The sequence below is a fragment of the Lithobates pipiens genome, unplaced genomic scaffold, assembly GCF_037356315.1.
Source record: "Lithobates pipiens isolate NorthernLeopardFrog02 unplaced genomic scaffold, aLitPip1_a1.2 Scaffold_19, whole genome shotgun sequence".
Taxonomy (NCBI): domain Eukaryota; kingdom Metazoa; phylum Chordata; class Amphibia; order Anura; family Ranidae; genus Lithobates; species Lithobates pipiens.
The window spans coordinates 593,656,617-593,667,611 of NW_027507764.1; the positions used below are offsets into that span (position 1 = coordinate 593,656,617).

At 54.1% G+C, this 10,995-nt stretch overlaps 1 protein-coding gene across 1 annotated transcript in view; it reads left to right on the top strand.

Moving 5' to 3' along the window:
• The first annotated feature begins 623 nt into the window (after positions 1 to 623).
• LOC143997798 (periodic tryptophan protein 2 homolog) overlaps positions 624 to 10,995 on the top strand; it is a 24,372-nt gene continuing 14,000 nt past the window's right edge. Inside the window, 13 exon segments of the mRNA XM_077493603.1 lie at positions 624 to 757; positions 3,300 to 3,412; positions 3,572 to 3,666; positions 3,749 to 3,848; positions 5,843 to 5,986; positions 6,077 to 6,212; positions 8,880 to 9,079; positions 9,245 to 9,344; positions 9,346 to 9,389; positions 9,969 to 10,039; positions 10,129 to 10,265; positions 10,351 to 10,499; positions 10,660 to 10,849. Coding sequence (XP_077349729.1) covers positions 740 to 757; positions 3,300 to 3,412; positions 3,572 to 3,666; positions 3,749 to 3,848; positions 5,843 to 5,986; positions 6,077 to 6,212; positions 8,880 to 9,079; positions 9,245 to 9,344; positions 9,346 to 9,389; positions 9,969 to 10,039; positions 10,129 to 10,265; positions 10,351 to 10,499; positions 10,660 to 10,849 — 1,497 coding nt within the window. The 5' untranslated portion in view covers positions 624 to 739.

Below are 10,995 nucleotides of genomic sequence, written 5' to 3' on the forward strand. Positions count from 1 at the left end.
CCCCTCCCCTAATCAGAGTACACGTACAGATAAAACTGCCCCCCCCCCCCCCCATGAGAGTACACCTATGGATAACTTACCCCTCTACTTACAGTATATTTATACTGTAGACAACGTCCCCCCCCCCCCCCCCAGAGTATACCTATAAATAACTTACCTCCCAAAGTACACCTACAGATAACATAACAACCCCACTCTGTCCCAATAAGAGTACACCTATATATACCACTCACCCCAATTATAGTACACCTATAGATAACATACACCCCAATTATAGTACACCTATAGATAACATACACCCCAATTATAGTACACCTATAGATACCACTCACCCCAGAGTACACCTATAGATCCCCCCCCCCCCCCTCAGAGTACTCTTATAGATACCCCAATCACTGATCAGAGTCGCCCCATTGGATTAGTTACCCCATCAGATTAGCCTTTTTTATCAGGAACCCCAATCATATAATCCCCTCCATTCCTATACAATACTAGGGTGGGCAGGAGAAGTCAGCCGCTGGGGGGGCGCACATACAAGTCACTACAATGATTGCTATGTCTCCGGAGGTCTTATGAGCCGACCTCTTTCCTCCAGAACTCAGTTTGCGAGACGCTGGGAGCGGCCATATTATCGAAGTCCAGTCCGTGATCTCCGGAAAGATGGCGGCGGTCCGGGCGGAAGTCATCTCCACAAAGCGGAAGTAAAAGAAAGCGGACGGCGAGGAACACATGTGAGAGGATGAAATATTCATACAAGGTGAGGAATCCCTGATATACGCTTTATATGTATACTCACTCCGTATATACCACTCACTATATATCCTCCTATGTATACTCACTCCGTATATACCACTCACTATATACCCTCCTATGTATACTCACTGTATATGTATACACCACTCACTATATATCCTCCTATGTATACTCACTGTATATGTATACACCACTCACTATATATCCTCCTATGTATACCCACTCCGTATAGACCACTCACTATATATATATCCACACCGTATACACCACTCATCATATACACCCCTATGTATACTCACTCTGTATATATACCACTCACTATATATCATCCTATGTATACTCACTCCGTATATACCACTCACTATATATCCTCCTATGTATACTCACTGTATATACACCCCTATGTATACTCACTGTATATACACCCCTATGTATACTCACTGTATATGTATATACCCCACTCACTATATACCATCCTATGTATACTCACACTGTATACACCAATCACTATATACACTGACATGTATACTCGTACACATATATACTCACTACTCTCATATGTATACCCACATACTCTCTGGACACTTTATTAGGCCCCCTTGCTAGTAGCGGGTTGGACCCCCTTTTGCCTTCATTCTTGGTGGCAGAGATACAACAAGGTGTTGGAAACGTTCCTCAGAGATTTTGCTCCATAGAGACCTGATGACATCACACAGTTGCTGCAGAATTGTCGGCTGGACATCCATGCTGCCAAACTCCCATTCCACCACATCCCAAAGGTGCTCTATTGAATGAGATGTGGTGAGTGTGGAGGCCATTGGAGGAGAGGGACCTCGTTGTCCAGTGGTGAGATGATTGGAGCTTTGTGACATGGTGCATTATTCTGCTGGGAGGAGCCATCAGAAGATGGGGACACTGTAGTCATAAAGGGATGGACATGACCCATCCACCGCACCATTACACCCCCCACCACCAGCCTGAACCGGTGATACAAGGCAGGATGGATCCATAGGCCAAATTCTGACCCCACCATCTGAATGTCGTAGATTTAATCCAGACTTGTGCTGCCAGCATTGCTGCAGAGGTTGTGGGGGGGGGGGGGGTTCAGCCTGTCAGTACTCAGACCATACGCCGCACACTGCATCAAATTGGTCTGCATGGCTGTCATCCCAGAAGGAAGCCTCTTCTAAAGATGATGCACAAGAAAGACCACAAACAGTTTGCTGAAGACAAGCAGACTAAGGAGATGGATTACTGGAACCATGTCCTGTGGTCTGATGAGACCAAGATAAAGGTATTTGGTGTCAGATGGTGACAAGCGTGTGTGGGGGCAACCAGGTGAGGAGGACAAAGACAAGTGTGTCTTGTCTACAGTCAGGCATGGTGGGGGGGGGGTGTCATGGTCTGGGGCTGCATGAGTGCTGCCGGCACTGGGGGGGCTACAGATCATTGAGGGGGCCATGAATGCCAACATGTGCTGTGACATACTGAAGCAGAGCATGATCCCCTCCCTTCAGAGACTGGACCGCAGGGCAGTATTCCAACATGATAACCACCCCAAACACACCTCCAACACCACCACTGCCTTGCTAAAGAAGCTGAGGGTAAAGGTGATGGACTGGCCAAGCATGTCTCCAGACCTAAACCCTATTGATCATCTGTGGGACATCCTCAAACGGAAGGTGGAGGAGCGCAAGGTCTCCAACATCCACCAGCTCCGTGATGTCATCATGGGGGAGGGGAAGAGGACTCCAGTGGTGACCTGTGAAGCTCTGGTGACCTCCATGCCCAAGAGGGTGAAGGCAGTGCTGGTAAATAATGGCGGCCACACAAAATATTGACACTTTGGGCCCAATCTGGACATTTTCACTTAGGGGTGTACTGACTTTTGTTGCCAGCGGTTTAGACATTAATGGCTGTGTGTTGAGTTATTTTGAGGGGACAGGAAATTGACACTGTTATACAAGCTGTACACTCACTACTTTACATTGTAGACAAGTGTCATTTCTTCAGTGTTGTCACATGAAAAGAGAGAAGAAAAGATTTACACAAATGTGACTGAGGGGTGTACTTACTTTTGTCAGATACTGTGTGTATATATCTCTCCACTACTCCTCCCCCATACATAGTATACACATAACAGGATCGTGTTCCTGTCCAGTCTGTATTATACATGAAGTGCTCCTCTGTATACAATGCATCCTGTCTGTATACAATGCATCCTGTCTGTATACAATGCATCCTGTCTGTATACAATGCATCCTGTCTGTATACAATGTATCCTGTCCTATTTATATACAATGCTCAGGAACCAATCACACTCCAGGGGGCGGAGTTCAGAATTCTGGGATTGTCCCGGGATTTAGTCATGCATCCTACTATGTAGGATGTGTGGGTGGGTGGAGTCTGTTGTGTAGCCCCACCCCCTCCACACTCTGGGAGTTAGCTGTGTATTCTCTCATGTAGGATGTGTGTAGGCGGAGTCTGTCACATAGCTCCACCCCTTTTCACTCTCCGCCCATCTCACCGTTCTTCTCTCTCTGCAGTTCAGTAACCTGCTGGGCACCTTCTACCGGCGCGGGAATCTCACCTTCACCCCGGATGGCAGTTCTCTCCTCAGCCCGGTGGGCAATCGCCTGAGTGTCTTCCACCTTAAGAAGTGAGTTCTGCGGGGGAGGGTCTGTATGGGGATGGCAGCACCCTGTGTATGGTTGGGGGGGGGGACTCATAGTACTAATCAAGTGCTGGTGTGTCCCTTATTGGTTGTGTGATGGGGGAGGGGCCTGTACCTGATGATGGATCTCTTATCTCTCCCCAGTAATAATGGAGAGACTCTCCCTCTGGCCACCCGCTGTAACATCTCCTGTGTGGCGCTCTCACCGGACGGCTCTCTGGCAATCTTGGTAGATGAAGGTAATTCAATATCTTGTCCTCCCCCCATAATCCTTAATCTCGGTTTGTTACCCCATCACCTCCCTCTCTGATCTCTCTGCAGAGGGCTCCGCGCTCCTCGTCAGTCTCATCACAAAATCCGTCCTCAACCACTTCAATTTCCAGCAGGCGGTCCACAGCATCAGCTTCTCTCCGGATGGCAGGTGAGCGGGGGAGTGCCTGAACTCTTCCTGACTTCTGTGTGTGTTTCTCCAGATCCCAAATGTGTGCCTTCACCTTCTCCATTGTCGTCCTATCCCCAACATCCCCCCCCCCCCTCTCTGTGTGTCCTCGTACCTCCCCAGCGTCCCTCCCCCCCTCCCTGTGTGTCCTCTTACCTCCCCCCCTCCCTGTGTGTCCTCGTACCTCCCCCAGCGTCCCTCCTTCCCCTCCCTGTGTGTCCTCGTACCTCCCCCAGCGTCCCTCCTTCCCCTCCCTGTGTGTCCTCGTACCTCCCCCAGCGTCCCTCCTTCCCCTCCCTGTGTGTCCTCGTACCTCCCCCAGCGTCCCTCCTTCCCCTCCCTGTGTGTCCTCGTACCTCCCCAGCGTCCCTCCCCCCCTCCCTGTGTGTCCTCTTACCTCCCCCCCTCCCTGTGTGTCCTCGTACCTCCCCCAGCGTCCCTCCTTCCCCTCCCTGTGTGTCCTCGTACCTCCCCCAGCGTCCCTGCTCCCCTCTCTGTGTCCGCGTCCCTGCTCCCCTCTCTGTGTCCGCGTCCCTGCTCCCCTCTCTGTGTCCGCGTCCCTGCTCCCCTCTCTGTGTCCGCGTCCCTGCTCCCCTCTCTGTGTCCGCGTCCCTCCCCCAGCGTCCCTCCCTGTGTGTCCTCGTCCCTCCTCCCTGTGTGTCCTCGTCCCTCCCCCAGCGTCCCTCCTCCCTGTGTGTCCTCGTACCCCCCCCAGCGTCCCCCCTCCCCTCCCTGTGTGTCCTCGTACCTCCCCCAGCGTCCCCCCTCCCCTCTCTCTGTGTGTCCTCGTACCTCCCCCAGCGTCCCCCCCTCCCCTCTCTCTGTGTGTCCTCGTACCTCCCCCAGCGTCCCCCCCTCCCCTCTCTCTGTGTGTCCTCGTACCTCCCCCAGCGTCCCCCCCCTCCCCTCTCTCTGTGTGTCCTCGTACCTCCCCCAGCGTCCCCCCCCTCCCCTCTCTCTGTGTGTCCTCGTACCTCCCCCAGCGTCCCCCCCCCTCCCCTCTCTCTGTGTGTCCTCGTACCTCCCCCAGCGTCCCCCCCTCCCCTCTCTCTGTGTGTCCTCGTACCTCCCCCAGCGTCCCCCCCCTCCCCTCTCTCTGTGTGTCCTCGTACCTCCCCCAGCGTCCCCCCCCTCCCCTCTCTCTGTGTGTCCTCGTACCTCCCCCAGCGTCCCCCCCCTCCCCTCTCTCTGTGTGTCCTCGTACCTCCCCCAGCGTCCCCCCCTCCCCTCTCTCTGTGTGTCCTCGTACCTCCCCCAGCGTCCCCCCCCTCCCCTCTCTCTGTGTGTCCTCGTACCTCCCCCAGCGTCTCCCCCCCTCCCCTCTCTCTGTGTGTCCTCGTACCTCCCCCAGCGTCTCCCCCCCTCCCCTCTCTCTGTGTGTCCTCGTACCTCCCCCAGCGTCCCCCCCCTCCCCTCTCTCTGTGTGTCCTCGTACCTCCCCCAGCGTCCCCCCCCTCCCCTCTCTCTGTGTGTCCTCGTACCTCCCCCAGCGTCCCCCCCCTCCCCTCTCTCTGTGTGTCCTCGTACCTCCCCCAGCGTCCCCCCCTCCCCTCTCTCTGTGTGTCCTCGTACCTCCCCCAGCGTCCCCCCCTCCCCTCTCTCTGTGTGTTCTCGTACCTCCCCCAGCGTCCCCCCTTCCCTCTCTCTGTGTGTTCTCGTACCTCCCCCAGCGTCCCCCCCTTCCCTCTCTCTGTGTGTCCTCGTACCTCCCCCAGCGTCCCCCCCTCCCCTCTCTCTGTGTGTCCTCACCTCCCCCAGCGTCCCCCCTCCCCTCTCTCTGTGTGTCCTTGTGTAACCCCTGGCGTCTCTCTCTCTGTGTCTCTCTCTCTCTCTCTCTCTCTCTCTCTCTCTCTGTCCCCCCGGTATCTGTCTCTGTGTCCTTGTGTGCCCCCGGCATCCGTCCCCCGTCTCTGTGTCCTTGTGTACCCCCGGCGTCCCCCCAGTGGTCCTCAGAATCCCCTCTTTTGTCTCTGCAGGAAGTTTGTGGTGTGTAAGGGCTCGCTGGCTCTCATGTACCATGCTCCGGGGAAGAGCCGAGAATTTAACGCTTTTGCTCTAGATAAAACCTTCTATGGTCCGTATGATGAGACGACTTGCATTGATTGGACGGATGACTCCCGGTAAGTGGCCATGGGATCTCGCTCTAGGATTTTCTCATTTCCTGCCTCTTGTTCTCCCGGTAACATTTAAATCTTCATGCCCCTTCCCAGGTGTTTTGCGGTTGGCAGTAAGGACATGAGTGCCTGGGTGTTCGGTGCTGAGCGCTGGCAGCAACTAATCTATTACTCGATCGGCGGCCACAAGGATGCCATTGTCTCCTGCTTTTTCCTGGAAGACAGTTTGGATGTGAGACTCGGCAGGAATTCCTCATGTGCTTTGGGGGTCATCATGCTAACCTAACTTATGTTTTTTATTTAATATTAGTATTTAATCGTTTATAAAGGGTTCCCGGAGCACTAGTAAACAACGTGTACATTTTAGCTTCAGTAATTGAGCTCTTTTCCAACAGAGCACATTAGAAGAGGAGAATATGTGACAAGTTTAGTCCTATTCATCACGTATGACAATATGTGCAAAAAACTGTTCTCTTTTGTCCAGACGTGTAACTCCTAACAGCCACCATAACCCTTAAAGTGGACCTGTGCTTTATCCCCACAGAGCTCCCTCTCTCTCAAGTAGCTGATTCTCCACTTGGCTTTGCTCAACCGCTGGAAGCAAAGAGGGGCCACCTGCAGTCTGAGATTACACAGGGCTGAGGCTGTGTGGCAGTCCATGACCAATCATGGACGACCAGTATAGTGGAGAGAGCCGCGCGCTCCTCTGGCCAGCGGCGTCGGGTGGAGAGAGCCAAGCGTGCTCCTCCGCGCCCAGCAGTGTTGGGTGGGGAGAGCCGCGTGCTCCTCTGCCCAGCGGCGTCGGGTGGAGAGAGCCAAGCGTGCTCCTCTGCGCCCAGCGGCGTCGGGTGGAGAGAGCCAAGCGCGCTCCTCTGCGCCCAGCGGCGTCGGGTGGAGAGAGCCAAGCGCGCTCCTCTGCGCCCAGCGGCGTCGGGTGGAGAGAGCCAAGCGCGCTCCTCTGCGCCCAGCGGCGTCGGGTGGAGAGAGCCAAGCGCGCTCCTCTGCGCCCAGCGGCGTCGGGTGGAGAGAGCCAAGCGCGCTCCTCTGCGCCCAGCGGCGTCGGGTGGAGAGAGCCAAGCGCGCTCCTCTGCGCCCAGCGGCGTCGGGTGGAGAGAGCCAAGCGCGCTCCTCTGCGCCCAGCGGCGTCGGGTGGAGAGAGCCAAGCGCGCTCCTCTGCGCCCAGCGGCGTCGGGTGGAGAGAGCCAAGCGCGCTCCTCTGCGCCCAGCGGCGTCGGGTGGAGAGAGCCAAGCGCGCTCCTCTGCGCCCAGCGGCGTCGGGTGGAGAGAGCCAAGCGCGCTCCTCTGCGCCCAGCGGCGTCGGGTGGAGAGAGCCAAGCGCGCTCCTCTGCGCCCAGCGGCGTCGGGTGGAGAGAGCCAAGCGCGCTCCTCTGCGCCCAGCGGCGTCGGGTGGAGAGAGCCAAGCGCGCTCCTCCGCGCCCAGCGGCGTCGGGTGGAGAGAGCCAAGCGCGCTCCTCTGCGCCCAGCGGCGTCGGGTGGAGAGAGCCAAGCGCGCTCCTCCGCGCCCAGCGGCGTCTCGTGGAGAGAGCCGCGTGCTTATCCCTACTTGGGGAGTACTGGGTGTTGATGACTGACCAGATGGCTGAACAACTCCCAGCGGAGCTCCGGGAACAAATAATGACTCCACCGAGTAGATGAGGTAAAAAATATGCACCCTGAGGGTGACCTCCTCAATGCTGATCCTAACTTGGTCAACTTAACCACTTCAGCTCCAGAAGATAAGCCAGCCCCCCCCCCCCAAATTACCAGGTTATTTTGACTGACAATTTTGCGGTCGTATTTGATCACCTCCTGTCGGTTTTAATTTTTTGCGCTGTAAACAAATATAAACCTACCATTTTGAAGGAAAAATCAATAAAAAATTTACTTTCTGCTATAAAATAATATCTAATAAAAAAATAAAGGGGGAGAAAATAATAAAATGTCTTCATCAATTTAGGACAATATGTATTCTGCTACATATTTTTGGTATATTAAAAAAAAAGAAAAAAAAAACAAGTGTATATTGAATGGTTTGTGCAAAAGTTAGTCTCTACAAACTATGGGAAATGTTTGTCTTACTAGTAATGGCAGCGGTCAGCGACCTATAACTGCACTGCGATATTGCGACAGACAAATCAGACGCTGACACTTTTTGGGAACCAGTGACACTAATACAGTAACCAGTGCTGAAAATATGCACTGTCACTGTAATAATGACACTGGCAGGGAAGGGAATTAACGGGGGGGGGTGATCAAAGGGTTAAATGTGTGCCTAGGTTGTGCTTGCTCACTGTGGGGGGAGGTGCTTTGACTGAGGGAAGGCAAAGGTCTGTGTTCCTGCTCTGCAGAGACACGGGATCCATGCCTACCCTTCTGACAGAGCGGTGATCTGCCATGTTTACATAGGTAGATTGTCGTTCTGTACCCGCTGCTGGACTGCTGCTGTGTGCAATCACAGCAGGTCGCCGGTGGCGCCTGTGCGTGCCCCAGAACCGTAAGTGTCAGATCACGTACTAGGTATGTGATCTGGCGCAGAACGGCCTCCCAGCTGCAGCAGTATGTGCACCTTTTGCTTAATTAAACCCCTAATGCTGACTCTACCACTAACCTAAACTCTCTAACACCAATGCTAACCCCCCCCCCAGTGTAGACTCTAAGCATAACCTAACACTCACTCTAACATTAACTTAAACCTCTTAACAGTGATTGTAACAAATACCCTAACACTGACCCCAATGCTAACCTAAACCCCCTAACAATGACACTATAGCTAACCAGCCAGCCAGCCCAGAAAGGAATGTCTCTGTCTGTGATGTATATCTTTTTGGAGGTGATCTCCAGGTTTCGGATGTGTACTCACCAGCTTCTCTGTTGGTCTCTTCCCCCCCCCCCCCCCCAGCTGTACACAATCAGTGCAGACGCCGCTCTCTGTATGTGGCAGTGTGACACGGAACCGTCCCAGCTCCTCCCCCGAGCACCCAAGAAGAAGCCATCTGAGACAGAAGATGTGGAGAAGGAGAAAGGGGAGGAGATTAGAGGAATAGCCAATCCTGCTCCAGAGGAAAATATTGGGAGAGTGCACTACAGCAGGACCACCAGGTAAGGGCCCGCCCCTTCTGTGCCATACTGGGAGGAACGGGTTGCTATGGGGCAATAAGAACCCATCATCTTCTCCCCCCTCTTAATACGGGAATAGGAAGCCGGTGGCACTTGCTGCCCTTCTTCTCTTGTCGGATCTAAAATCATCTGTCCTCTCCTTTGCAGGCATTTCTTCAATAAAGATGGCGATTTCACCACACTCACCGCTGCCGCCTTCCATAAGAAGCTCAACCTGCTGGTCACCGGATTCTCTTCAGGAACTTTCCCATATCCATGAACTTCCGGAAATCAGCCTCATCCACTCACTCAGGTATCTGTGACCAGATAAGATTCTCCTATCTCCCCTCCCCATTCTACCAGGGTACCATGCCCCACTCATTCTACCAGGGTACCATGCCCCACTCATTCTACCAGGGTACCATGTCCCACCCATTCTTCCAGGGTACCATGTCCCACCCATTCTTCCAGGGTACCATGTCCCACCCATTCTTCCAGGGTACCATGCCCCACCCATTCTCCTATCTCCATTTTACCAGGGTACCATGCCCCACCCATTTTACCAGGGTACCATGCCCCACCCATTTTACCAGGGTACCATGCCCCACCCATTTTACCAGGGTACCATGCCCCACCCATTCTCCTATCTCCGCTTCCCATTCTACCATCCCACACACACACATTCCACCAGGCTACCATGCCCCAGTCATTCTCCTATCTCGCCTCCCCATTCCACTAGGGTAGCGTGGCCCACCCATTCACTTATCCCACCTCCCCATTGTTCTAGGACACCGTGTTCTACCACTCCCTGTTTCCTCCCCATCCCACCAGAACGCATGCCCCGTCCCCTCTCTCTGCTCTTAATGTGTCTATCTTATTCTTTCTTTGGCAGCATCTCGGATCAGAGTATTTCCTCCATCACTATAAACAGCACTGGGGACTGGATTGCATTTGGCAGCAGTGGTAAGTGGTGTGGTATCTCCCTCCCTCTTGGGCCCCCCCCCCTCCATGGTGTGCGCTGTGGGGGTAATTCTCTATCTTATGTCTTCCAGGCCTGGGCCAGTTATTGGTGTGGGAGTGGCAGAGCGAGTCCTACGTGTTGAAGCAGCAGGGTCACTTCAATAACATGGTGGCCCTGTGCTACTCCCCCGATGGGCAACATATCGTCACCGGCGGAGATGACGGCAAGGTATGAGCATCTCCTGTACTGTCAGTGGTTGCTTCCCAGGGATGCTCCAGAGATGTCCCCTTATGTTGCTCTTTTTATATTGCAGGTGAAACTTTGGGACACCAGTAGTGGATTTTGCTTTGTCACTTTCACGGATCACACCAGCAGTATTACCGCGGTGACCTTCACCAGTAACGGACAGGCGGTGCTCAGCGCTTCATTGGATGGTACTGTCCGGGCCTTCAGCTTATTGAGGTAATGCTGGGGGGGGGGGTTATTGGACTGAAGAGGGTGGGGAAGGAGGGATGGGACTAGACAGGGTGGTGGCGGGGGAATTGGGTAAAAGGGAGAAGGAGAACTTTGCTCATTATTATATCATGGACAAATTTTACTAAATGCTTCATCTCCATTTTAGGTATCGCAACTTCCGGACTTTCACTTCCCCCCGGCCAACTCAGTTCTCCTGTTTGGCAGTGGACGGTAGTGGGGACATTGTATGTGCCGGAGGGCAAGATTCCTTTGAAGTGTATGTATGGAGTATACAGACGGGGAGACTGCTAGACGTGAGTATTGCCAATATACACCCTGACCCACTCCCATCAATCTACCCCCCTGACCCCTTCCTCTTTCTTCAGTCTAACCCCCCCGACCTCCCTCTGGCTTCAGTCTAACCCCCTCTGGCTTCAGACCAACCCCCCGCCACCCTGACCTCCCTCTGGTTTCGGCCTAACCCCCCCCCCCCCCCCCCCCG